Source organism: Gasterosteus aculeatus, chromosome 2, assembly GCF_964276395.1.
Source record: "Gasterosteus aculeatus chromosome 2, fGasAcu3.hap1.1, whole genome shotgun sequence".
Classification (NCBI taxonomy): Eukaryota; Metazoa; Chordata; class Actinopteri; order Perciformes; family Gasterosteidae; genus Gasterosteus; species Gasterosteus aculeatus.
Genome location: NC_135689.1, coordinates 10,564,951 through 10,592,358, shown reverse-complemented (window position 1 = coordinate 10,592,358; position 27,408 = coordinate 10,564,951). Strand labels below are relative to the sequence as shown.

General features: G+C 44.1%; 1 protein-coding gene across 8 annotated transcripts in view; it reads left to right on the top strand.

Annotated features, from left to right (window-relative positions):
- The window catches only part of fmnl3 (formin-like 3), a 28,730-nt gene extending 1,397 nt beyond the window's left edge, over window positions 1–27,333 (top strand). Inside the window, exons 2-26 of one of the 8 annotated variants that reach the window (XM_040192901.2) lie at window positions 10,155–10,238; window positions 10,385–10,465; window positions 10,791–10,867; window positions 13,185–13,268; window positions 13,750–13,896; window positions 14,679–14,787; window positions 14,933–15,009; window positions 15,411–15,504; window positions 16,756–16,830; window positions 16,941–17,051; window positions 17,171–17,320; window positions 17,917–18,018; window positions 18,182–18,533; window positions 19,113–19,205; window positions 19,417–19,541; window positions 19,877–20,079; window positions 20,158–20,461; window positions 20,544–20,624; window positions 20,761–20,890; window positions 21,015–21,175; window positions 21,319–21,420; window positions 22,129–22,221; window positions 22,349–22,472; window positions 24,142–24,186; window positions 25,896–27,333. In XM_040192901.2, the coding sequence (XP_040048835.1) occupies window positions 10,155–10,238; window positions 10,385–10,465; window positions 10,791–10,867; window positions 13,185–13,268; window positions 13,750–13,896; window positions 14,679–14,787; window positions 14,933–15,009; window positions 15,411–15,504; window positions 16,756–16,830; window positions 16,941–17,051; window positions 17,171–17,320; window positions 17,917–18,018; window positions 18,182–18,533; window positions 19,113–19,205; window positions 19,417–19,541; window positions 19,877–20,079; window positions 20,158–20,461; window positions 20,544–20,624; window positions 20,761–20,890; window positions 21,015–21,175; window positions 21,319–21,420; window positions 22,129–22,221; window positions 22,349–22,472; window positions 24,142–24,179 (2,997 nt within the window). In that variant the 3' untranslated portion in view covers window positions 24,180–24,186; window positions 25,896–27,333. Of the gene's footprint in view, window positions 1–10,154; window positions 10,239–10,384; window positions 10,466–10,790; window positions 10,868–13,184; window positions 13,269–13,749; window positions 13,897–14,678; window positions 14,788–14,932; window positions 15,010–15,410; window positions 15,505–16,755; window positions 16,831–16,940; window positions 17,052–17,170; window positions 17,321–17,916; window positions 18,019–18,181; window positions 18,534–19,112; window positions 19,206–19,416; window positions 19,542–19,876; window positions 20,080–20,157; window positions 20,462–20,543; window positions 20,625–20,760; window positions 20,891–21,014; window positions 21,176–21,318; window positions 21,421–22,128; window positions 22,222–22,348; window positions 22,473–23,508; window positions 23,631–24,141; window positions 24,187–25,895 lie in introns of all 8 variants that reach the window. The other 7 variants (XM_040192899.2, XM_040192898.2, XM_078091627.1 and 4 more) reach the window with 7 other exon arrangements.
- The last annotated feature ends 75 nt before the right edge of the window (window positions 27,334–27,408 follow it).

The window sequence follows — 27,408 nt, the reverse complement described above, 5'->3', positions numbered from 1 at the left end:
TGGCAGTGGTTCCAGATCTGAGACAATTGTGACGGCTCACTAGAGGAATACAGAATATTAGAACTTACTTTACAAAACATGACTTTCTTTTCTCAAAGTGGGTTTTTCCTGAAGGTAACCATCCCAAACACATGAGTTGCACACCTGAAGGTCGCAGGCAGGTGCATGAGAATCCCTCACTACCTGGAGGACTGCTACATATTAAGCAGTCCTCCAGGTAGTGAGGGATTCTCATGCACCTGCCTGCCATAAGATACTTGCATCACGATGCCACATTGACCTTTTCACTGTGACCTAGTGGTTGGATATCTTTCAAAAGAGTTAGTTCAGCTGCTTTTATTTGAGTGACAGTCGTTCGGTATATTTTCACAGAACCTGTGTTGCATGTTCGAGTGCTCTTTCCACACTTGCACCATCCAAAAAGAAAACAGAGAGCTCAGTAACATCCCTCCAACCTCCTTGTTGGTCTGCTGCAGTGAGTAATCCTACACTTCGGAGTCAGAGAAGCGTAAAATACATATTTACATAAAGTATCAGCAGATTGCAGTTGCAGGGAAGTTTCTCACGGGCACTTATTTAAACATAAACACACCCGGCCCTAATTTTCGGCTTAATTACAGCTTCAAGCAGCAAAGAGTCTTCACAGCAGCGCTCAGATTCTCATTCTGGATCCTCCACGTTTCTGATTTGTCGCCATTATTTGCTTGTCAGATGAAGTGACGCACACAGCAAGAAGCCATTCACGGCCTGCTTGTTGACTGCTGTGCCAAAACATCAGCTATTACCACAATTATGCACTGTACCACGCCGCCGGCACCGCGGTGACGGCCCACGTCGTGTCTCTTTTTTCGCGTAGATGCTTCATTGCTTCATTGCTTGGGACATTTTATATCCAGTTTTTCCATAGAATTTGTAAGCGTCACGTCTCAAAGGACAAAAAAGATCAACATATATCTTGTCTTGGGACAGGAACCTTTTTTCCTCCGTTGTTTAGCTGCCCTGCAACACAACGTCGCTCCCTGTTATTACGTTCAGTCATGCAGAGCATATGATTTCTGTGCAAGAGGCAGTAGACTCAACATTTTAGTTGTCTCCTAGAGAACTTTCCTCTCCCACCGCACCCTACGCCATAGTGATGCCATAGGACGCCATAGGATTTCCTTTACTTTGTGGGAAAGAACGACGTGCTTGTATATTTTAGTGTTCCTATCAGACAATGGACTTCTCTCCGCCCCGCTGGCCCCTTGTTTGGAGATAAAGGCCCATCAAACGCTTCTGTCTTGGAGCTCCTAAGAAAGACGAGGCCTTGAATCTGTTGTCTGGAAGGGACTTGTAGAGCATCACATACTTCGAAAATACCGCGAGGGGTTTTACTTCACTTTTTCTAAATTTGGCTGGTTTCTTTCTTCAGTATTTGGTCCCGGCCTCAGAAATAACACGCGTCATGGATATTTTGAAACGGGTAAACCCCCCTTCTCTGGACCACAGGGTTTCTTTGCTGTGTGAACGGACGTGTCTGCCCTCCCCTCTCAGACGCAGCTCACAGATGTCCCGCCGGACTGACAGCAGCCCGTAATGATGTCATCGCTGCTGGTGCAGTAATATCCCAGAGGCTAATGACTTTAACAGGACTGCTCCGCTGTAGACGGAGGAGGGGAGCAGAGGAGGGGCGAGACCCCCTCGGTTTAGCTTCAGCTCCTCCATGCGGTCTGCTAATAAAATTCCCGGGTCCATTCTAACCGGCAGCATGTGCTAAAGGCATCGTCTGCTTCTCGTCTCCCATGTCCAGCCTCCTCAGAGACAGCCCGAGCTTTGCTCTTGCGGCTGGAAACAGCTGCATGGCATTTTCCCTTTCTGCGTTTAACAGGGGAAATTGCGTTGCTTCCAATGGCCGCTGCGGTTGGTTTGCTTTACAATAAGAACTGTGTTCCTCCTTGTGCACAACGTTAGTTCAGCCAGAGATAAAGATCTACCTAGACCTCACAGCGTAGAAGTCATATCTTTTTTAAATGATACCGTAGTCATCTTTTTTTTCCCACCCTCTTTTGTTTTTGTTAAGACTTATCCTTAAAATTCCAAATGAAATTGGAACCTTTCATTCACTCACCCACTCAATGTTTCCTACCCTCCCATTCCCCGAATCCACTCCCGCTGTGGGTCTGGCCTATATGACTCTGTCCTTATGAAAATGATGTGAGATCTGTGATTGGCATTATCAAAGGTCTGGCCTTGGATCCCGTTTCAAAGGGCCCGGGAGCACCAATCCACCGCTGGATTCCTGCGGTCTGAAGCCACAGGAGAACTCCAAAAGGGAGCATTCTCTTTGAACTGGCGCCCTGCCACTGTTCTCGTTTGTAATGACTTAACCAACATTATCAAACGGCACACACGCGTATTCAAAAGCTGGAATGGGTGCAGCTTTTTATTATTTACACCACTTGATGCATTGGAAGCCGTTCTGACCAAAATCTTTTTAACCATTACGTCGAGCTGCGTCACTCGCAAATGTGCCGTTGCAGATTTTCTTCTGAGATTTGATATTCTAGCCATTAAGTAGAGGCAAATGTTGGGAAAAGTACAAGCGAAAGAGCGGTAGAGAGATGAAACATTCTGACAAAGTGACTCCAGCGCCCCGTCTGGCATCACTGCGGCTTCGTAGCTGAAGTCTAGAGAAAGCTTCAGCGTCTGATAGATGTCGTTCTGGTGGAACTAATGGAGTCAAGCTGTGCGATGCCTTTATTGAACATGAAGTATAAATCATTCCGATTTGCTGAATGGCGGCTTATTTATGTGTCTAGTACGTCCACCACTCCCTTTCTCACACGACCATCTTTTCTAAAAATAAGACAATGTGTCACTGAAGTTGGAAGTGTCCACATTTGGCTCAGCCACCCACCACTATATCCAAAGAAGAAGAGGATCATGGGAGTTTAGAGCACATAGTTCAATTGTTGTAGATCAGCGGAGCAGGCGGGGGGGCTTCAGCACAAGGCTGTACACCTGGCTCTCTCCACCCTCAGGCTACAATTACCCGAGCTGGACCGGGCTTTATGGGGACTTTTAGTGCTCCTCCATGTCCTTATTTTGGAAAGCAAAGGTCAAGTTAAGGACTATGACTGAGCAGATATAGCTTATCCTCATGTGGCAACATTCTGGGAAACTAACCATTGGTTTTTGTGACAATGTTTAGATGAGATGATCAATGTCAATGTCATGTCTTTATGGAAAATGTGAAGGTCATTAAGCATAAACACTGGAAGCAGCACTTATATTTATATAAAATACAAAAAACAAAGTCTAAAACCGACCGGACCAACTATTCCTCCGTTTCCAGTATTTGTGCTAAGCTAACATAATATAGATATCTATCTATCTATCTATCTATCTATAATCTATATTTCTCCGTTTCCAGTATTTGTGCTAAGCTAACATAACCAGCCGCTGTGGGATTCTTAAGCAATATTGTTTTTCTACATTTCAAGCCAAACAGACCAACAGAGATGAAGCACAAGAAGTGTTTTTGGAATTTACTTTTTCCAACTTCATAATATAGAAATATAAGAAACAGCAACCCGAAGCCATTGTTTGTGCACGTCATTGAATTGTGTATAGATCTGGATGTAGTTATCTAAGCAAAGAAACTGCACGTGTTTTTAATTTCTGGGCTGATGTACGTTTCTTTGCTGCGTGCATTCGTGCGTGTCGGTGGGGGGGTTTGCATGCACCTCTGATGCAGCTGCAGCACGGCTGTATTGGAGAAGTGGTTTCCTCCTCAATACAATGGGGACCCTGTCAGTCAGTGTTGTTTTAGAAAGGGGGGCCTCCTCCCCTGGTGCCCTTTGTGCCGCTACACTCTTTTTACAGGGACGTTCAGAAGAACTGCTGTAAACTCATTTAAAGAGCCAGTTGCTGATCGCTGCTACCTCCCCTTCACGCTGCTGACATGATTGAACTATTTCCCAGGCTTTCTCTAAATGACTTACAGTAGCTTTTCTACATCTCTTCCTTTTTTAAAGGCTTTCTCAAGCTATTTCAGGTGAATTAAGTGATATTGAGAAACAAAGGGGAACTTTTTAAGACATATGACGGGTAACATTTCTTGACTGTATTTCAGTTCCTCTTTATTATAATATCATTGTTTCCCCTCGGAATTGAATTTCATTATTCGTACACAGCCCAGGGTTGGATTTGACACCCTTCCTCTGGGGTCAAACCAAATGGCCCGACCAGCTTGAGTTATTGAGGTATTCATGTACCTGCATTCCTGACATTCCCATTGTATATCATCTGTTGGCCGGGGCTTCACTGGTCCCTGCTCGGATGCACAGAGGAGAAAAAACAGGATGTTGACCCCGAAGGAATGTTTGGGTACCTCCGATTCATTATTTGTAACCCAGTCCTTCCTGATTTATATCTTGGTTTTCTTTCATATTTCCTAACTACAATGTTTAGGTAGTTTTCACGTTTGACGCTTGAGGAACATCTGGTTACGGAATGACATTTTCTACGTGTTGTGGCCATTTGTCCAACTTAAAGAACCATGTGATAGCAAATGGGTTCAGGGAGGCCGTTCTTGTTTTTTTTCAACCAAAAACTTGTCACTTTGACCGCTAGTGGAATGACCACTTGGTCTTGAGTTTCTAAAGAAGGGAATGCAGGGAAAGGTCTTTCCCCTTAACAGAGTGACTCATGGCGGAGGTCACTGCGTAGAAGTCATGAGTTCATGAGGGAGGAGAGGAGGCTTCTCAGTGAATCTAAGGAGGGCAGAGAAGAAGGTTCGGAAAACATCACACAACAGCTGTAAACCGTGTCGCCTTTAAGCTCCCTATTTAATGGGGATTTAACACTCCATAATGCGTTGCAGCCGTTGCAGGGATGTTTGTTAAATAAGCAGTTTACAGTTTAGCGGGGAACAATTATTGCAGATTCCAATACCTCTATGTTTGAGCCCTAATGTACAGGTTACTATAAAGATACATACAGTTTAAGCCGTGCATCGGATGAGAAATTGAAGGCCAAATGTTTATTGATTGTGTTTACTTACTATAGGCTTTGAGTTCCGAACGTTAAATGAGGTGCGCACTTACCTGTTACGCCAATTTCTTAATAAACATGCTCCTAACTAAGTCCGCTTGCGTTGTAAACGAGGACAGACATGAAAACCTCTCTTCTCCCCTCTTGTCCCCTCTGATTTCCATCCCTCCCACCTTCAGTATCTGTCTTTAGGAGAGCTGGTAGCATATGCTTAGCCCCCCTCCACCAGTCTTCCAGTATCTTTGTGCAGGACTCATGCTTTGTTGTGATTGCCTGGTTCGGGTTTCCTCGCCAAAGAGCAATCGGGTGATCGGGTGTCTCTTTGGGAGAAAGGGTAGGCAGTGTTTTCTCACACTCTGCTCTGTCGCTCTCTGATTCCACGAGGCTTACCTGGGAGCTGCAGAAACACCCACTCATACAAACACAAACACATTGTTAGAGAGTGTAACTCACACACGCTCTTGTTACGCAAAACAGAAGGTTCAACCCTGACCTCACTCAGGACAGTTTTGCGGTTTCCTGAGGAGTTGAGGAAGTCCCCTTTCGGCCCAATGACGACAACCTCTTATCCTGCCTCCTGTCCTTGTGTGTCAATAGCAAGGGCACAGAGGAATCCACCCATTAGCGATGTGATTACCTTGAACGATGTCATTAAACAAGGTCATTGTGTCTCCTTAAGCGCCCTTCTGATGATGCATTTACCCATTTTGTTCCTCGCAGCATTTGTCAGAGACTGTTTTTCATCGGGGACGCATTTATTTACAACTACATCCATCCGTCTCTGGGCAAAAAGCACTGGATCATCACTTTCTTTTCTCATTGTAAGGGGCCTAAATATGCTTAAAAAAACACAGTCATGCCAAGTTCCATATTCATTGTGTTTTCTTTCCCTCCTTGATAGTCTCCCGACAGGATCGTTGGCCTGCATTTTTACAACCAGTAACCCTCATTTCAGCTTCTGGTATCTTTTCCCTCGTTGGCTCGTCCAGTATTTTACTTTATTACCCAATCACTGAAATATGTTCAGAAAAAGTCTTCCCTTTTGTGCTTTAAACAATGTATGCCAACATATTATTGGGAAAAAGGAGCATGACATTCTATTGAACAATGTTTTGTTCTTGAAAAACCGAAGCATCTGATCCATGCTTTATTCCCTGTAAGTTAATAACTGTTTATTTTCGAAGCTAAAGCTGGAGCTGTAACACAAATTACATTAACTCTCAAGTCTCCAAACTGTCAACAAAAAGGTCAGAATATTGATTTTAAAATGAAGTTATGTGTTTATGAATCAATTGATGGGTTGGGACCACCCTTTATTGATACATATAAGTATTTTTAGTGTACAGACCACATTTCTTTCAAAATACAGATTTTCTACTTAGTTATTTTTCTAGTATTTGACTCTATCTGTTTATCTTGTACTGGTTCTCTGGACACAAAGTCTGATTTGAGCGGTGACCATTTCATTATGTTGGCTCACAGTTGCGCTGTAAGTACCTCCTTCCTGGACCCGCCCTGACGAGCGGACGCTCATGCTTGTCGGAGGTGAAGGAGGCCGTCGAGGTTTCAGTGAGCAAAGTGAGCTCTTCAGCCACCCACTTCTTTCCCTCTGAGCTGATGACAACCTAGTCTGGCCTGCGTCAACCAATCAATGGAGATAAAAACACGCAGGAGCTCAAAGCTTATCTGATGCATCTGCTTAGTTGGCCACTTTTAAAAAAAACAGATGCAGAATAAATATTTTTAATTTGATCTTCTCTTCCAGGTTTATTGAGGCAGATACATATAAATAAATAAACATGTGTTTTCTGTCAGTTTGGTGTACAAGTGTTTGGTGGTGATCTTATCCGGACTGAAAGTGTGGAGCTGTGAAAAAGATCAGGGGGTGAACATCTCGTCACTCTTTTCCATTTGTCTGTCTCGGGTTTCTAGTCATAAACTCGACTCAGGGCCGATTGTAAATCAGCTGGGATTAGGAAGGTGTCCAGTTTGGGGGTTAGCGTTGGGGTTGCCCTGTTGACTCTTCGTGTCTGAGGTGACCTCGGCCTCTGCAGAATGGCCCCTCAGCTTTATGGGTAATGCGTGACTTGACTGCTCAGGCCGAGTCCCTGGTGGCTCTCCTGGACTCTCCATGCCTGCTTAACCCGAAACCTGACCCCCCTCAACTACTTTGACTGCTGGGTCTTCAAAACCTCTGTCTTCCCCTTTTCAATGGTTCAGATGTGCCTCTGTTTTTTGAGTTCACGCGTTTTCTGTTGGATGGTGTTACTCCGGTGCTTAATTCTCCTGCAGAACATTTTACCTCTAAACATGTGTCTCACTTTATATACTGCCCTTTGTCTGTGCAGAATATTCTATATTTTTTAGGTAATTTTTTAAAATATTTAACAAAGCCCAACAATAAACCATTAAACTGTTAACCATTCTGTTGCCCAGAGAAAAGCCAACTATTCACACATTTAAAAGGCTAAAACCAACAAACGGTTTCTATTTTTTGTCGTTGTTGTTCAGTAGACTCTTACTTGTTATTTCCTTCATTGTATTGTTTTAACCAAATGCATTTACTTCTTTTCTGAACTGATTTGTGTAAAGAGATCTCTGTCCAAAAAGCAAAAAAGAGATCACTGATTGGTGTTTTCATTCCGTTTGGAAGCTCCGCCTCCTGCCCTTCGCTCTAATCGGGGGCCTGATGGAGCGGCAGTGGCAGTGTACTGCTGGGGTGTTTTAGGCAGATCTTGCTGTACGCAGCACCGGGGGGCAAACGCTGAGCCTGCCCACGCGCTATTGTTGGGCATTTTCTATGAGGCAAGAAATAGCTCAAATGTCAAGTATGGGAATGGTACCAAATCAAAACAAAGCGCCACATTGAATCCTTTGTCAGGTCAAAGAAGAAAGGCCCTGCTGAAGGAGACAATATGGCAACATAGCACCAAACATTTTGGCCATTTTCCTTGTGTTTTGCTCCTAAAATGGGCTTATGAGTCCAAAACTGTGCCGCAACCCCCCCCCCCCATCCTCCCCACGGAACTACTTCTGTCTACCACTCGCTTCTTATAAACACAGGAAGGGCAAGATTATATCGCTGTGGGAGAAAGTGAAATGAAATTAGCTAAATTGGGTTACTTGGCTCAAATGACCCAAATCTAGTCAGAGAGGAAACATCGCCTCTGCCTTTTGCTTTAACGCCGGATGAACTGCTTCTTAACCGCCGCTGTCATTGGAGAAATACTTTTTTTTTTACACCAGTGAGATTTGTAGCTTCACACATTTGCTCACAATCCCACCTGTATTGTTCACATTACCTGAGGCTCTAACGGACAAAGAGCAGAGCTGCATTGAACATCAAAGTGTGTGTGTGTGTGTGTGTGTGTCATCATGGCTCGTGATGGGATAATTTTGCATTTGCAGACATTCCACAGCTACTGTTCACTTCTATTCTTTATTACTGAAATCTTTTTCTAATCCATTAACATGATGGGGCAGGTTATTACTTAATTTAACGCTTCATCTGACTGTATCAGTGTGTGTTTGTGTGTTTGTCATTTTTTCTTTGCCTTTTTGCCCTACAGTTCTACTTTAGTATGCATGACCGACCGAGGAAAAGAAAACATGCCCAGGGCCTTAAAAGATGCTGGAGAAGATATCTCTGCTTATTTACTGTTCGCCCACCGCAACAAATTATTATTTTTATTATCAGCTAATCAGCCCATTACATTCTCAATTAACCGATTAGATTTCAAAACCATTCCAAAAAATAATTAAACTTGTCCATCTTGGGTCCCCAGAGGTCTCCAAATGTCTTGTATTATTTGACCATTTTGACTGAATTTGACTGGCTTTTCCTAGTGGGTTTACGGCGTAGACCTGCGTATCACGTGGACTGCACCGCTGCATTGTACTAAAGACTGGAACAGAGGTGAAGTTTCTCCCAGTAGAGCAGAAGAAGGCAGCTCGGAGGTCAGACGAGAGAGGAAATTTACTACTATAAACTACCACTATAAACAGGACACATTCCTCCTGTAATTCTGGACATCTGGTATGCATGTTGCTCTTTTCCTCTGTCCCGCCTTAAATTCATACAGCTGGTTATCTCAAAGGCCCCATATGCAACGTCGTCTCTCTTCAAGCACACTAATCTTTGTCAGGCGTTACTTTTTACTTTTATTTTCCGATGTTGTTTCTTTGTTATCCATCGGCAATTTAATGTTAATGCGTTGGCGTTCAGGTTTTCCGTACCGTAGAAAATGTGGTGAAATTATTAGTCAACTGACAAGAAAAGCAGAAGCACCGTTTCTTCACCTCAGTCCCCTTTTTAGACAACATGATTCATGATGTGCTGACAGAGTGAACGATACCGAAAATCAAAAGAACATTTTATAAATACTAACATGTGATGAACGGGTGACTACAGAGTTGTCATAGGAACAACCAGATTTAGTTTATTTTCCCATGAATCAAATGTTCCACCAGTGGAGCCACGGTAGTGTGAACATCACGTCTGGCCTAGCGGGGTCCTGCATTTCACAGCGGAGTTATTGCTGGAGGTTAAAAGTCAAGTTTGTGGTTCCGCTGATAGTTGATACGGGTGTAAACGAGGGTTCCCAGTGCCAACAGCCCACCGCCGCAACGGATGGATGCAATGGCCAGCTCTTGACTCAGTGAAGAAAGTTATTACTCGAAAGCTTGTGTTGTTTAGTTATTTTCTATTGTCGTCCTGAGGTCGTAAGACGCTTAAACGTCAAATTAGAGCATTTGGGGTTGAATTTGAGCCTCGCTGCCTCAGGACATCTCGTTGCTGGATTAGATGACAAGTCCGCTAATGCGCTTGTACTTTAGCACATGTTTGTTGTGGTTAGAAGCAAGGTGCTGAATGAAATATAATGAGACTCAAAGTGCAGAGTAGATGTGGACCATCTCCTGCGACAGGATGCTGAGCGTCAGCACAGGAAGTGAGGCCACGGTGCAAGTCCCCCGAATCGTCGGCGCTGCTTGCCGGTTGGCGCCAGAGGCCTGCAAAGCCCCAGTCAATGAATCAGAGCTGCTTAGAACTGTCAAATGTACAGACAAAAAGGAGACGTTTGGTCATACATAAAACTAATGCTTCCTTCTTCTATTTTCAGAACTCTATGAATCTGCCTCCAGACAAAGCGCGGCTCCTCAGGCAGTACGACAACGAGAAGAAGTGGGACCTGATCTGCGATCAGGTGCATTCAACAACCCTTTATTCCTAAAGGACGAAAGCAGCAGTCACAATCTACACTAACCTCGCGTCACCTGACTCATTCCGCATCAACGCGGTGACGTGAGCAAACTGCACATCACAATGCTTATTCTGTTTGTGTATTTTCAGGAGAGATTTCAGGTGAAGAATCCACCTCACACCTACATCCAGAAGCTACGAGGATACTTAGACCCCGGAGTCACTCGCAAGGTTGGAGAGTACCAATGTCCTGCACCAATTCTACATGTTGCATCCAGTTTACAATTGTTAGAGAGGCTGAAAATGAAAGATCTGGGGGTCTGTCTAAAGAAACAAGGGTCCCAGAGCCTCTTTAGTCTGCATGAGGCTACTAGCAGGCCCAAACCCCGGAATGAATCGGTGGTTCTGTTGCGCTCTGGTTACTGTCGGCACATAAAACAACCCCATAAAACTATAAAACTATAAGTATGCTACCTATAAACTCACCGCTGAATAAGTAGAACTTGCACAGTGATATTTCTACATCAATCTCTGTGCTTTCTCTGTTGCGTTTCAGAAGTTCCGCAGACGAGTGCAGGAATCCACAAAAGTCTTGAGGGAGCTGGAGATCTCACTGAGGACCAACCACATTGGGTAATCAATACCTATCTCTCCAACTTGACACAGATCTATTTACTGTTGCACAGACTCGGAGGAAGCATCGTTTCTTCTTCTCCCTGGTGAAGAATCTTGCTTTCTGTGTTCTTGCTGATGCAAGGACCTGGGGCTCTTTCTTGTGCCCAGATATCCTCCATTGTTCTAACTTGCCGAGCTCTGCAGCTCCACTTCACAGAGCTGCTCCTCATAATGCCCAGATGGTAGCTATTGTGCTGCCCCGTTTACTCCCCCGTAGGATTGAGCAGGAAGCTTTGTTGTGTGTGCCAGAGGGACAGGAAGCCTGGTTGACCGATGCTGAGCCCACTTAAAGCACGACAAAACACACACCAGGATACTTTTATGTTTACGCTTTTCTCACATTTTTAAATCAAACAATCCTTTTGTGTTGTTTTGTCATAGTTTGCCACGGAGATTTAATAAGTTGACTACACATCCGCTGTGAATGCAGAGGTCATCGTCACTGTCGCAGACATGATCCTTGACTTCACACAGACTCGCATAAAAGAATGTGATGCATCGACTCGCCACTGAATTCCCAAACTAAAAAAAAGCCTGTAAAACGACTCTACTTTTCCGTAGCACAGAGAATAAATCATATTGCATTGGGCCTCATCAATAAGGGTCTGTGGCGATGGATTTCACAGAGAGACTCGCAGGCAAAGAAAAAAGAAAGCTATTTTGAGGAGACGGTTTTGTGCGTCTTTGTTTCCACGGTCCATTCTGATGTGTTATTCCACAAATTGCTGAGACAGTCTGAAATAGCAACTGGTTGAAGACGTGTAGAGGGAGGGAGAGAGGAAGGAGTGAGGGGTCAGAGGCGAGGAAGGAGAAAGGGGAGGCAGCGTGGTGGACAGGAAACTGATGATCAAGCCCGCCTCCTTGTCCACCCTTCCTCTCCTTCCCTCCTGCCTCCTTGTCCACCCTTCCTCTCCTTACCTCCTGCCTCCTTGTCCACCCTTCCTCTCCTTACCTCCTGCCTCCTTGTCCACCCTTCCTCTCCTTTCCTCCTACAGCCAATCTTCATACTGCTTTGTTTGCTTTCCTCAGTTCTTCTCCCCCCTCAGCTTCTTTGAGGCTCTGATTGCTTCCCTGCCTGACTTGCCATTGGCTCACGGTCAACATAACCAGCACCCCGAGACTATTTTAAGAACCTTTTACCCCAATCCTGTCCCCCGCCACCCCCCTTGGAGTTCTCTGAAGACGTGTGGAGGAGGTGAAGGGGATCTGTGGGGGAGGCAGACCAAACACTGTTGACTGTCAGGGGTCCGACTTGAGCTCAGCCCCTTCAGCCATATGCCCTCCACATTCTTTCACTCATTGCAATGGGAATTCCTTTGTTTGGAGTTGATTTTCGCTCCAAAAAACTGGAGTGAAATGTGCAGTCTGAAGCCGTCCTCTGGTTTACTTTCCGTGACATTCCTGCCAAGTTCCTTCTTTCAGGCGAGGAGAGACCCCCCCCCCTCCCCCTCAGGGCTGACTTAAAGGATCCTTTGGGTTTAATACAGCATGGGCTTTGTTTTTTGTAATAACCTATTAGTTATTGTAACGTCTCTGCTGCAAAGCAGGGTGCTATTAATGCAACTATTAGTCAGACAGGAGCTAAACACAACACCGTCAGACAAAGAAAAAGTTTATTCTCATGGCAGCGACTCTATTACTCTATGGAATGTTGTGAGAAACTACAACTATGGCAATTAATGGATGAATGGACAGTTGGGTCTTTTGTTTTACTTTCTTCGTACTTTTGTTTAACCTGGGCATTTGTTAAAAACCGTCGTATTTTCTGACCGCATGTGTTCGCTGTCCTGTCTGACTTTTTGCAATGACACAGCTTTCCCAGATTGGAGTAATTAACTCAGAGACTCAGGGACAAATGCCTCAATTACACATTCTAGAGCACAATGTGATGTCATTTATTATCTTTTGTCTGTCCAACCAACCATCCAAAATCCTAATTTACTCAATTTATTTTAATGAAATACTTTAATTCAGTAACTCTTCACATCTGAAGCCTACTGTTCTACAGTGAAGCCCAGTAAGCATCAGTCAGGGACTATATGAACTAAAACATGCACACATGCATGTATACATGCTTACAAATCAAGTCAACACACGTTTCTAAACGTGAGGTAATATTAATACTCATCACTCATTAATACATTTGCATCTACTTTGGCCATTTTTCTACAGATTTCTTCTAATTATTTGAACCCTTAAAGTGTAATTCTGAAGAATATAAGGACAGGAGTGTGTTGGTGCCCTGCTAACCCCTCTGTGTTCCCATGCGCCGCAGGTGGGTCAGGGAGTTTCTCAATGATGAGAACAGAGGTCTTGACGTCTTGGTGGAGTACCTCTCCTTTGCCCAGTGTGCTGTCATGTAAGTGCTTTTATACAAGTCTGCTGTATACACACACAAACACACACACACACACACACACACACACACATTGCTCGTGACCGTGTGCAAAAACATTTCCTAAGGAACCAGCTCTGGCACTGGATTCAGCTGCCGGGTTAACACACCACGTGCCGTAGAACCTTTGATAAACTGCTTTTGCATCTGAAAATGTGCTCTTGTCCAATCACACTTTCTGATCTGTTTGTTTGCCTTGTTGCATACTTGGCAGACTAAGTGTGTCTCTGTGTGTGCGTGCTGTGTGGTGTAGCGCCGACCTGTACCTCACCTGAATGGGGCAGAATCTCTGTGCTGAGCTTTATCATGCAGCTCGACGACAGTTCTTGTGATAACCTCTGGCTCCCTACCAAGCATCCTCGCTGACCTAACTTCCCCCGTCCCTCTCCCTCGCACCCCCCGTGCCTCTGTTTGGGCTTTGTCTGTACCTATGTATGTGGCCCAGGTTAAATTTTGAGGGGCTGGAAAATGGGGAGGATGGCTTCTTGGATAAGGCTAAGTCTTGGAGCAGGTCCATAGAGGATCTGCACCATTCCAGCAGCCAACCCTTCTGCAACACACTGGTGCGCTCTGCCCGCCAGTCTGTCCTCCGGTACGTATTGCTAAGCTGGCTTCTCTGTTGTTACCTGTCCCCTGTTATCGCCCCGCTGTGCTACCTTTAAATGCCGCAGTCACGTGTTACCATGTGCGCCATTTCTCTCGGTGCTGTTTTGTTTCAGGATGATAACTGAACAGTTGGATTAAGTAATAGAATTAGTTATGTTTCAGCTGACCTCTTTCTTGACCTCAAGGCTCTGCACAAACTCAATCAGACAAAATGTCACTAGAATCTAGAATCTTTGACCTTTTGCGTTTTGAGTTCCCTCATCTGTCCAGATGTGCTTGTGGACAATCTTCAGATGAAAGCCAGCTGTGAGCTGCAGCACACGTCTGACGTTTGTCTTCTCCGTCACTGAGCCACACACAGACAGGAGATGTAGAGACACGAGACTGAGTGACACGAGACACTGGAACTGTTACAGTACATTCTGAGTTTGGACAGTTTGGTTCTCATTCAATTCAACGAGAAAGTGTGTCCAAACCTCATGACTGGTACTGTGCATAATAGTGGCCCGTGTGCATAGACCTCGCTCTGTTGACAGAAGCATGTATGTTAGTCATCTCCCATGATGCATCTGTAACCTCAGAAGCCATCGAAGTTTTTTCTGTCAGACCTTCTTCTCTGTAATTTTCTCTCTCTGCTTCTCTTTCTATGTGACACACTCAAAACAAGAGTCATATGACCGACAGCATAACTCCAGAAACCAACAAAACAAGCGTAAAACACAACGTTTGACTATTAAATCAGATATTAACTTCTGCCATGTGTTGCAGCTATGGCACAGTTTCCAACAGCAAAACCATCAAAAACTCCCGCCTCGTGAGCCAAAAAGATGACGTGCACGTGTGCATCATGTGCTTGAGAGCTATCATGAACTATCAGGTAAAACGACACACAGGCTGAAACAGACATCTGATATAAAAGTGAAAATGAAATGTTTCCTGTGAAGTCAAAGTCGCTTTATACATTTTAAGCTCACTCCTCACCACATCCTGTTCTCTCTCTACCTCTCTTCTTCTTCATGCAGTATGGCTTCAACATGGTCATGTCCCACGCACACGCAGTCAATGAAATTGCCCTCAGCTTGAACAATAAGAACTCACGGTAAGAACCGAGGACCCCCGTCTCCATAGACACAGGTCGAACAATCGTGAAAAACCCTGCGGCCAGTTCATGTGATCTGCTTCTCGTTCTCCGAGGCGCTCAGCTTCTCTCTGAAGTCAGAGATCACAGCCGTGGATTCAGGCTGTTAAGGGCTGTTTACTAGAGGAAGATTAGTGGTAAACCGCTGGCGCTGATCGCTTCATAATGAAGGGGGGGGTTGGGGGCATTAAATCTTGCCCTGCTTCACACTTGTAGAGTAGAGATCTCAGCTCCTGTATGTTGATTAGTTCGTCTTCATTTTTATGACATTTTGTTAGTGTAAATAGTATAAATATTGATTGATTGATCACTTTTAATCTGAGAGTGTACTTTATCCAGGTGTGTATTTCCTGTACTTGCAGGACGAAAGCTTTGGTCCTCGAGCTGCTGGCTGCTGTCTGTCTAGTCCGAGGAGGTCACGAGATCATCCTTTCGGCATTTGACCACTTCAAAGAGGTTCCCAAAAAAAATGTTTAAATGAAACACGAGCTGCTGTCACCTAAAGTTGTGCTGTTAATATGTGGTAGTAATTGCATGTGTAAAAAATAGTAAAACATTCATTAAAATGCCACCTTTTTCCGAATCCCCGTAACACACGAGGGCACAAAGAGCCAGTGCGGATGAATGAAAGTGGTCTCGCATATTCTCACATTTCATGTCTGCCGAGGTTGTAAGCAGAGCTCTACGGTGGCTCGTCTGAGGTCATTAGTCTCATTAGGACACCATATGTGAGCCAACCTCGAACAATTGTGAGGATGAACTCCCTGATGGGAGCAAGTGGACCAAAAAGGTTTGCTTCGCCTCTCGGTTTCTGAACCACTCAGTCATCTAAACACCGGAACAAGACAATTACCCCGCAGTCAAAAAGCCCCAGAGAGACACGAGAGCAAATCAACCCTACGAGTCAAAACAAGATGGGATTTCAGTAGTACTACTTTTTTAAATCATACACAATGACAGGTCTTTGGAATATTTCAAGAAGGCCCCGGCTGCACAGTAATCAAGCATTCTTCTACCACTAGTTCTAGTTAGGATTGTCAGAAATGTGTTTTTTTAATTGTGTCAGGGATAGATAAAGCACCTGTTTCCCCCCGTTGCTCCCTAATTGTATTTTTGTGCGGGAATCTGGCTGAATAAGTCAGTGCATGAATCGTGATAATAACAAGGGGTTGTTTTTGCGAATGGAAGCTGTTCTGTTTACATACATCTAAACTCTTGTTTAATCCTGGAGTTTTTATGTTATGATTTATCATCTTAGTTAATATACAATAGTTGATGCATGTTCAATGGACCTCTATATTTTATAATGTAACTGCATCAACCCCAGTAACAATACGAACAGGGACAAACAGAACTGACTGCTCTGATCTTCTTCACAAACCAACTCAATGTCTTCTCTCAAATTTACAGAAATTAAATGGGCGCTGCCGCTTTAAGCAAGACACTATGATCATTTATTTTGCTATTAAGCGCAAAAACCTTTAATCCTAAATGATTATTTGGTATTTTTGCCACAACCCCTCCCCCATAAATCCGATTAATCATTATATTTGAACATTTGACAAGGAGTTTGGTGAATCAGACGCTCTTCCCGTTGGCCTTTGTTGTTTTAGTTGTTTAGTTTTGAATGTTTTCCACTATTTCAACTGACATGACAATGATACGTTAATTGAATGCCTTTGCGTTGCTGCATCTTTTGCCTTTTAGGTGTGTAAGGAGAAGCATCGCTTTGAGAGACTGATGGATTATTTCCGCAGTGAGGAGGGAAACATTGACTACATGGTACGATGAGCTTTGCACTACGGATCGATGTTTCCATTTGTGTCCAAATGTGTCTATCAGATTCTCTATTAAATTGAAGGTACTCAAATCGTTCTGTGTCCGTGGTCCAGGTTGCTTGCATGCAGTTCATCAACATTGTGGTGCACTCGGTGGAGGACATGAACTTCCGGGTCCATTTGCAGTATGAATTCACCAAGCTGGGACTGGATGATTACCTGGAGGTAAGCCAGCCGTGCCGTTTCTTAAAATGAGCGTTCTAAATAAACATCCTCAGGCTGGGACTATTTGTTCGGTGGGTGTAGAGGTTCTCTAACGCCGGTTCATTCTGCCTCCGTGTCAGAAATGTAAACACACAGAGAGTGACAAGCTGTCGGTGCAGATCCAGGCCTACCTGGATAACGTGTTTGACGTGGGTGGTCTGCTGGAAGACGCGGAGACGAAGAATGCCGCTCTGGAGAAGGTGGATGAACTTGAGGAGCACCTGTCCCATGTGAGTGCCCCACCCAGCCTGGGCCACCAACACAGCTCCCCGGGCCCATTTATGAGATTATTCTGGTTCAACAGCCATGTACTTAACTCGGCTGTTTCTACATTGTGATTAAAAAGATCTAGTCTGAGTTTGCATTTCACAAGTGTTTCACGACAGTGACGGGGGGGACGACACTGGAAAACAAGCTCAATATTGTTCTTGTGTTGGCTCATTTTTTTGGGGCAGTTGTTGTTTGGTGTCCCACACTGCCTCGCAAAGACCTTCTTCTCATAGAAGGGTCGTGGGCAGCCCTGACATCACTCTCGGAATTTCATAACAAACTCTGCTCTCAGAAGTCAGGAATGGTGGGGGAGGGTGAAGAATCTCTGCGAATTCCTAAACAACGCGAGTAATCTGTTCAAAATCAAAACTAAAAAGCTGCGTCATGCTGCTGCTGCATCATGATGCTGCGTATATATTTCATTTCTTATTGATGATGCACAGCATATATGTGAAAGAGTGTGAGACTGAGTGAAACTGGTAAAGATGCCCACGCTGTCGATCGATTCTTCAATTCACCTCCTCTCATCTGTGTGTTGTTTCGTCTAATCTCCCAGGTGACGGAGAAGCTGCTGGAAGTTGAGAATGAAACAATGATGAAAGTAGCCGACCTTGAGAAGGTGCTCCTACAGAAAGACAAGGACCTGCATGCAATAAGGGTAAGCTTTGAGTCCACACCACGTCATGTTTTTCTTTTTCCAGTTTCAAATGCACGTAGCTAAATTGCTGTGATAGCAAATTGGGTCAGCAGGAAACAGGATGTTTCTTTTTGACGTACAGTCATTGTTCTGTGCTCTTCATCGCCCCCTGGTGACTCTCCAGGAGACCTACGAGTCAACCAACACCCAGGTCACCACTCTGAGGAGGGTGATCAAAGAGAAGGATGCTGCCTTCCAGAGGCACTTCAACATCGAGAGGAGGCTGCTGGAGCTCGAACAGCAAGGCACCATCCGTCTGCACAAGAAGGCCGATGGAGATATTGCCATTGAGGCGCTGGGTGTCGGGGGCGGTGGTCTCGGGATTCCGCTCGGGGACATTAGTCAGCTCTCTTTGGGTTCAACAGCTGGATTCAACGTCCCAGGAGGACCAGACAGCAGTTTACCACCAGCCAGTGAAGCCCCTCCACCTCCTCCTCCACCACCACCGCCTCCTCCTCCTCTTCCCTCAGCCTTAGGTGATGGGCCGCGACTTTCACATACATGTATTCTTGGTGGCACATACGTGTAAAAGTCGACCATATGTCTGAATATGGACCTTCAGAGGAGGTCTATTTTTGTTTCCCCTCTGTGCCGAGTGGAGTGATGAGTCGCAGCAGCGGGTTTCTTCCAGACAGGAAAGGGAAACACAAGTTGTTTCCTTTGTGTGTGTCGGTGTGCAGACTGACTGTAACTTCAGTGCTATGCGTCTTAAGAGTCTTCTGAAACGAGCACTAGCAGAGGGTTAGTAGTTCTGGGTTGCCATTTAAAACCTCAACTAGGTGACAGTTAATCCTACAAACTGCTCTTTAACTAGAAAAGAGCTTCAGTAAGATTAATACAATTACATTTCAGGGGTACACATAACAGCACAAACATTTAATACTGGTTTAATGAATTAGATTAAATATTTTGAGAATGATGAAGAATATACGAAGAATATATGTAACACAATACATCAAAAGGGATGAAACAGGATCTTTAATGTTTGGAAAATTACCTTTTGCTCAAATGTTCTAATAAAATGTGTTTAACACGTTATTGTATATTGATTGAAGGCCACTGTGCACCAGTCCCACCACCACCACCTCCTCTCGCTCCACCTCTGCCGGGTGCGTCTCCATCCGTCATCCTGAGTGTGGGTCTGTCAGGTGAGAGCTGATCTATTTTACATTGTTGTCATGCACCTTTTGTATTTCTTTGCTTTTTGTAGAGACAAGGATGCCCGTATCTACATTGCACCTTAAGTACATTATTACGCTATTTTAATGCTCTTATAAAACTCTTTATGAATAATCATACAAAAACGTTTTATTTGGTAGTAACACTCGTATTTATTTTTAATTCCATTCTCGTCTACAGCCATCAGAATCAAGAAGCCTATCAAGACCAAGTTCCGCCTGCCAGTGTTCAACTGGACGGCCTTGAAGCCCAATCAGATCAATGGGACAGTTTTCAACGAGATTGATGATGAACGGGTGCTAGAGGTAAAGTCAAGCAGACAAAGCGATTCAAATTTCCCTCAGAAGCATAATTTCATTAAATACGTGTGACGGAATAAGTTTAAATCGAGCAGGGGAAAATGAATATCCTAATTTTACAAATTATTTAAACTCAAAAGGACAGGTAAATGGGCAAATCCTGATTTGGTGAGAACCAACGCGTGATATCACCTTTTTTATCTCTTATGTGATATGCCAAAAACTGTCCAAAAATGGTAGACGATCAGTACGAGTAAAACGCTGATTGACAAAATGTGTTTCCAGGAACCTCAGTATTAGTTAATGTTAATGTTAAGTTAAAGTATGTCACTCGTGTGCAGGAGCTGGACCTGGAACGGTTTGAGGAGCTGTTTAAGACCAGGGCCCAGGGTCCCATCGTGGATATTTGCTGCACGAAGAGCAAAGTAGCCCAGAAGACGGTAAACAAAGTCACCCTGCTGGACGCCAATCGCTCCAAGAACTTGGCCATCACGCTGCGAAAGGCTAACAAGACCACTGAGGAGATCTGCAAAGCAATAGAGAAGTACGCACTCTACCTGGACCTGAAATACCCTCTGAACCGTAGACAAGATGCTAACTGACATATGTTGGGTTTACTCAGGTTTGACCTCAAGGCCTTACCTGTTGACTTCGTGGAGTGTCTGATGCGTTTCCTGCCCACGGAGGGGGAGGTGAAGGTGTTCCGTCAGTACGAGCGCGAGCGGCGTCCGCTGGACCAGCTGGCAGAGGAAGATCGGTTCATGCTGTTTTTCAGCAAGATCGAGCGGCTCACGCAGCGGATGAACATCATCACCTTTGTTGGGAACTTTTCTGACAACATCAACATGCTGACGCCTCAGCTCAATGCAGTCATTGCTGCTTCTGCCTCCGTCAAATCTGCACCGAAGTTGAAACGAGTGCTCGAGGTAAGAAGTGTTTATTTGGCCGGGGATACATCAACAGCGTATGGATTATGCATATTAATGTATTCCTCTGGTCTACCCTTAGATCATCTTAGCGTTGGGCAACTACATGAACAGCAGCAAGCGCGGCTGCGTTTATGGCTTCAAATTACAAAGTCTTGATCTGGTGAATATTACATGGTGGAATTTGGAGACTTTCTTTTTAACCGCTCAGATTACCAATCAACAAAAACATATATGCTTCATAGTTCTTTTGTGCAGTGCTTTTAAGGATGTTACCATCCATCCCTATTGTCCCACAGCTTCTGGACACTAAGTCCACGGACAGGAAGATGACGCTGCTCCACTACATAGCTCTCATTTTGAAAGAGAAGTACCCTGAACTGGCCAACTTCTACAACGAACTGCACTTTGTGGATAAAGCTGCAGCAGGTGAGCATTATGAGGATACCTTTGACGTTTTAGTTATGTTGAGTTACATAAGAAGATTTTCACTACGCTTGTGTACTGTTGTATTGCTGTGAATAAAACATATTCCCTGTTTACTGTACGAAAGTATCTCTGGAAAATGTGCTGCTGGATGTTCGAGAGCTGGGGAAAGGCATGGACCTGATCCGGAGGGAGTGCACTCTGCATGACCACTCGGTCCTGAAAGGGTTCGTCCAGGCTAGTGACACACAGCTTGACAAGCTGCAGAAGGACGCCAAGACGGCAGAGGTATCAAAACACTCACCTCTTAACCTCAGAGGGGGAGGAAACAGAGCTGAGACACACCTTTGTCCCACACTCAGCTCACTGACGTCTTACACACAACCAATCCCGACTGAACAGTGTTTACGTACTGTGCCTCCTCATTCTAGGAAGCCTTCAACAACGTGGTGAACTACTTTGGAGAGAGTGCCAAGACAACGCCGCCCTCGGTGTTCTTCCCCGTGTTTGTGCGCTTCATCAGGGCGTACAAGGTAAGGACACTGAAGCAGCATCTTTCCGCGCTTCTGTACTGACCCGGTGCAGCTTTCTCTCCCGGTCAGAAGGGAAGTTGCCTGGTCTCAGACTCGGGTGTTGTGGGTCTCGGTGAGAGCAGAAAAAGGCGGAGCTTCGGCTGCCTCTGTGCCACAGGACGTGGCGTTACAGTCCGAGGCCAAATAACAGGAAAAGCCAGCTGGGTCTGACTCCTGAGCTGCAGCTGTGGTGTTTAGACTGGTTCTCCCCCCTCCCTCTCCCTCTTGTCCCTCATCTCCTTTACCCCCGGAACCGCCCCGCCCTACCCCACCACAAAGCACGTTTCCTGAGATTGTCCCTGGTCTGGATTTATGGGATCTGCTTGAGGAAATGTACAACAAAAGGATTTCTGTGCATGTGTTTGTGTCTGTGCGAGTGACTTTAATATATTGTTTGACAATTGGGAAATACGCCTGTTGATCCAAGGGAGGGAGGAGCCACCGTGGTGAAGAATGTGAGGAGTTGGAAACATGGAAAAAATTAAATGATTAAATTAACTGAAGTTATTGATATGTTGAAGCCCATTTATTGTATGTACAGTACAAGTTGTTGTGTGTCCTGTTTATGTTTCATCTTTGACCTGTTTTATTTATTGATAAAAGGCAGATTTGGAATTATTTGAGCCTCTGTCTCTTGCTGGAGACTAGTCACGTATCTCTTCTCAACAGGATGCAGTGGAACAAAACGAACAGAGGAAAAAGCAGGAGGAAGCAATGAGAGAGAAGTTGCTGGCTGAGGAGGCTAAACAGCATGACCCCAAGGTATGTCAAAGTGCACGCAACTGAGCTGGATGAAATCCATCCCATGTTTACCCAGTGCTAAATAAAGCGTCGTGGCGTGCCAAGAAGCACAGTGAACAGTACAAATATCCTGTCCACTGGTCTACAGGTCCAGGGCCAAAAGAAGAAACAGCAGCAGCATGAGCTGATCACAGAGCTGCGCAAGCGACAAGCCAAAGACCACCGGCCTGTGTACGAGGGCAAAGATGGCACTATCGAGGACATCATCACAGGTGGGCCGGACAGCACCCTAAAAAGCCCCCATGCGGGAGCCTGTAGCCCCGATCCTCCCAGGTCGAGGATGACTGTGGTCATTGACTGCTCAGCTCCTCTGAAGTGCACCTTGTGCTACGTAGTCCAGACATCACCACATCTGGAGCACAGCACGTAGCAACAAGTCTCCGGTTAGTCCGTGAAGTTAGTAGGAAATGTGCTGCACCAAAGCTGTTGAGCTTTAATATAAAGGTAGTCAGACAGGCAGGGATACACATGGTCATTATTCACAGGGTTCTTCTTAAAAGCCACTCTTTTGAGATTAGAGCATTTTTTTTTATTTATACGTCTGGGTTTTTGGGTGTTCAAGTGTCTCTCTTGAATATCTACCACAATATGTTGGCATTCAGGGACTTTAATGTATGAAAGAAAAATCGGTATCTTCAGCCTCAAGACACCACATAAGCTAACTAATGATGTCACAATTATTAATCAGTGCTCAAAATAATATAAATGTTGCTTTAATGTAATTTCTTACATTAACAGGTTATTGTATAAATAAATGTGTTGTAATCCGCTAAAAATTAACATTAAATAGCATTTATAAGCAATATAAAATAATTTAATAACATGTTCACGGACTAAAATGTAGTTCTAAAGTATGTAGCTATAAAAAAAAATCCAAGAGTTTGTTAATGTGCAGTTTTTATCGGTGATTATATCATCTGCTATGTAGGACTATTTTCTAACAATATAGATTTGTTTGACCCATGTATTTATACGGCAGATATTATCTATAAGCACCCCATGTATGAGTTAGTTATAAAATACGTGATCCTGGACTTATTACTTAACCTTCTCACGTCAAAAGTTTGCTTCTATGAATTTGTGCTACGTAAAGTACAGAAGTAGCATAGTTTTATTAGAGTCAGCTGAAAGAACTTTGCAGGTGGTCCAGTGCCCCCCCCCCCCCACCCCCCCGACCCCCCTCTCGCCCCCCATGAGGGAAGTATCTCAGGTGTGTGATGTTTTCTCTGCCTTACCCTCCTCCCCCAGTACTGAAGAGCGTGCCCTTCACAGCCCGCACTGCTAAACGCGGCTCACGGTTCTTCTGTGAAGCCAACCTCTGTGACGACGCCAACTGCTAGCCCCTCCCCCCTAATGCCAAGGTTATCCAGGTGTCTCTCATACGCCTCCTGACCCCACTGTGCATGCAGCATGATCCCACCCCCCAACCCCCCCGTCACCCGACCCAAACCCCACCAACTACTGTGAACTAACTCGGGCCGTCCTGTGGTTGTCGGTGTCTTACTCCGGAGGACTCCTATTTGCTGATAGGAGTCAGCCAAACCTCTTTGCCTGGCCAAAAAAAAAGATGCACATCGTGTCAACATATTTTTTTTGTGTCTGCGCGCAAAAAATATGTTGACGTTCTCACAGTACAATCAGCCACTAGTGCGGTTATATTATCACCATGCATGACACATTTAAAAGGCTGGGCGTTATTGCAACATATTTCTTTCATGAAGCTGAATTTAACAATGATAACACGAAGAGGTTTGGCTAATTTATTGGTCTCGTCATCGTTGCCTTGTTCCATGAAAACTAACTTTGGTGTTTGGTTTTTCCTGCTAACGTGTGACTCTTCTTTCCTCAACCACCACTTCTCATTCTACCCCCCCGCTCCAGCTGAAAAGAAGATTAATGACAGTATTTCCCACTCCTAAAGAGAGGGTAAGGAAGGTAGCCTGGCTGACACCGGCCCCCCGTGGCCCTGCAGGTCCTGTGTGCTGCTAAAGTGATGTCGGCTGCTTCAGCAAGTGCTTTTGGAGGCAACAAAAGGAGACATTTTTATTTACAACATAGTAGTAAAACACAAATCCCACAGAAATGCTAGCAATCCAAACATGAATTCCTTTATTTCATTGTCCACCAAATCTTTGCATCAGAGACAAAGTGTTATTAGAACATCATTGTTCAGTTTAGAAGGATAACAATCACTCATCATCATCATCATCCTCACCCCCTCCAATTACGTGTTGCATGTTGTCCAATGTTCATTTGCCTCTCACTTGTCATCCACGTCCGCTGTGTTTTGTCTTTGCTGACTGTGTGCTGAACAGATATTTGGTTAACAGGCTCTCGAAAAAACTGTCAGATGAAAGATTTTATTTTCAGAGCTGAGAGGCTTTCTGGTACTTTTGGGTCAGCCAGCTTGACTGTGAACAGCAATTTGTAGAGCTTGTTAACCATTATACTGTAACTGTAATAATTATGGCTACGTTTACTTTGTACTGCTCTGTTACTATCTTACAAGGTGGCCATAACTACATTACCAAAACCTTGAATTTGACTGTTTGGTGCATCACTACTGCCAGTTGAAATGCAAGGTTCTCGTGTTTATGCATCATTCATTGTTAAAGCCAGTATTTGTCATTCTGGTGTTTATTATACACAGTAAACATAGAAACTGCAGAAGTTACTGCAGATCATTTATGGTTATTTGACTGAAATATACACAAGCAAACTCAATTGCCGGTATATTAGGTACATCGGGCTAAAACGTCAGTAGCATTTTTTATGGTGTTCTTTGTTGCGCTGTTACATTATACAGAAGTGTGTATACTCCGACTTTTATGACATAATGAGCTTTGACTTTTTAGGATATATTGTCCTCTGACTGTTGCAGGACTTTTCCATGACATCTTAGTCACACCATAATTTTTTCAGCAACAACAACAAACATGACAATATGAATTCTTACAACTCTCTCTGACATTCTCCCCTTTGATATATATATATATATATATTATATATTTTATTTATTTATTTATATTTTATGAAAGCTCTACTATGAAGAATGTCAAACAAGTTATATATTACCTAAAAATCTTTGCATCTACATATGTTTGTCATAAAAAGGTCTTAAAACAGTCATAACGGAGTGTGAAATAAAAAGTCTATTTGTAATACAATGACTTTTACGACATGCTATTAACTTTTTCATGACTTTTTTTATACATTCTGTACAACGACTTTTTTTCGAGACTGTAATTTAACTTTTAATGAGTTGTGACAAATTGTATTTCATTTAAATCTTAGTTAAAAGTTACAGCGCCACATCTGACCCAAGTGCCCCCTATTTGACCCCCCACATCCTTTGGTTTGAAAGTTTGAAAGGATGAAATATTTGGACGGACACAACATCAAGGCTTAACAGTTTCATCAGATGCACGTGGCGTTTAAATAATTAAGTGTACCTGATAAACCGGTAACTGAGTGCATTTCCTCTGCATATACGGCTAAACACACCCCTAGCACTTGCAAAACAAAGTTAAAGTTAAGTAGTGACATGTTAGCTTATTGACCTCTGGGTGCTCTTAACATACGTGTGTCCCCCCCCCCTCCTCGTCTCTGACTCCTCTCTCCATACCTACTCACAGATCTCCGAAACCAGCCCTTCCTGCGAGCTGACGCGTTGATCCGGAGCGGTTGGAAAAGACCCTAAACCACTTATACTCCCCCCCCCCCCCCCCCCCTGTCCCCTCACTATAACCTCCCTCGCTGTGTCGCAATCTGAACCCTGAGGCTGCAGATCAGAGACTGAAAGGACAGAACAGAGCCCTTCTTATAGCTGGGTAATTTATTTATTTATGGAGGACCTTTACAGCCACTTTAAGTGAGCGGGCATCATTCTGGGAGCGCGGCGGGTTACTCCCGTCTCACCGCAAACACACAAGACTTTCCCTGCCTGCCCGGTTGCCATGGAGAGCCGGGAGGACAACTGCGAAACAGGTGAGTTGAGGACCGGCGGACCCAACGAAGCAGGAGGAACTTTGCTTTCCCAAACAAAGCGGCTGCCAACATGTGGGTTTCATTCCAAAGGCGGTTAATTTCCTCAGATTATGCAGCCGTAGGAGGGCAAGATGCCAACTCTGCTTACAGGGATGATGACGTGCAGAACATTCCTCCAAATAACAGAGAAGCTCGGATATTATGATGAGACATTTGGGAACTGCAAAGATGCAAAGTCAACACATTTGATGAAGACTGAGTGTTTAGATTTCAATCCCACTATTTTTTTTTAAACATGAATTCTGCTGGTTCTTTCTGACAAGCTAGCTAAACCAAAATGTCTCCAATGCCTCGTGTTTTGCTTATAAAAGTGCCTTTTTCTCTCAGTGTAAACAGTGTTATTTCTCCTGGAGCAGCCATAATTTGTTCATTTTAGAGCTTTCATTTGTTTTTTCAAAGATTGTATTTTTCTTGCGTTCTATAACATTCTTCTCATAATACTGACACCAGTATGAAGTTTGCATTTCCAGCTTTACAATCATACATCAAGTAGAAGGTAAGGGGAATAATGATTTTTCAGTTACTCTTTTATTTACCTCTTGTGCATCAGTGTCTTACAGCTCTTAATGATTTATATTTCGTTGTGCCTTGTCCCAAAAGATTCGTAAAAACCGAACGTTTTATGCCTTGACGACACTTTCCGTCACGCTTTAAGTGACTTAACGAAGTGACAAATGTATGAAGAAGATTCCACGTGAACTGCTGATTAAGGGCTCAGATGACTTAACCGGCTATTGATGTGGTGATGGATGAAGGTCTTATATTTTAAAATGTTATTTAATCTCCTTTGTTTTAATCAAAATGCCATTTCTCCAAACATCTGTGGAAACCTACACAACATTGGCGTAAAGGGAGCGATACATCTTTACACTAATTCATTTAGCTCGACATTGTATGAGACACTATTCTGTGTCATTTATATTAATGTACGTCAAATCAAGATATTTACTTTTTAGAAGAAATTATCCATATTGTTTATTGCCTGAAATGACACTTCCTGTTTAATAAATGAGATGAACAATGCAACTGCAAGACTGAGGCTTTCTTTGATGAAGCAAAATTCAAAACAAGCCATTACTACATGCTCATGTTTTATTTCTT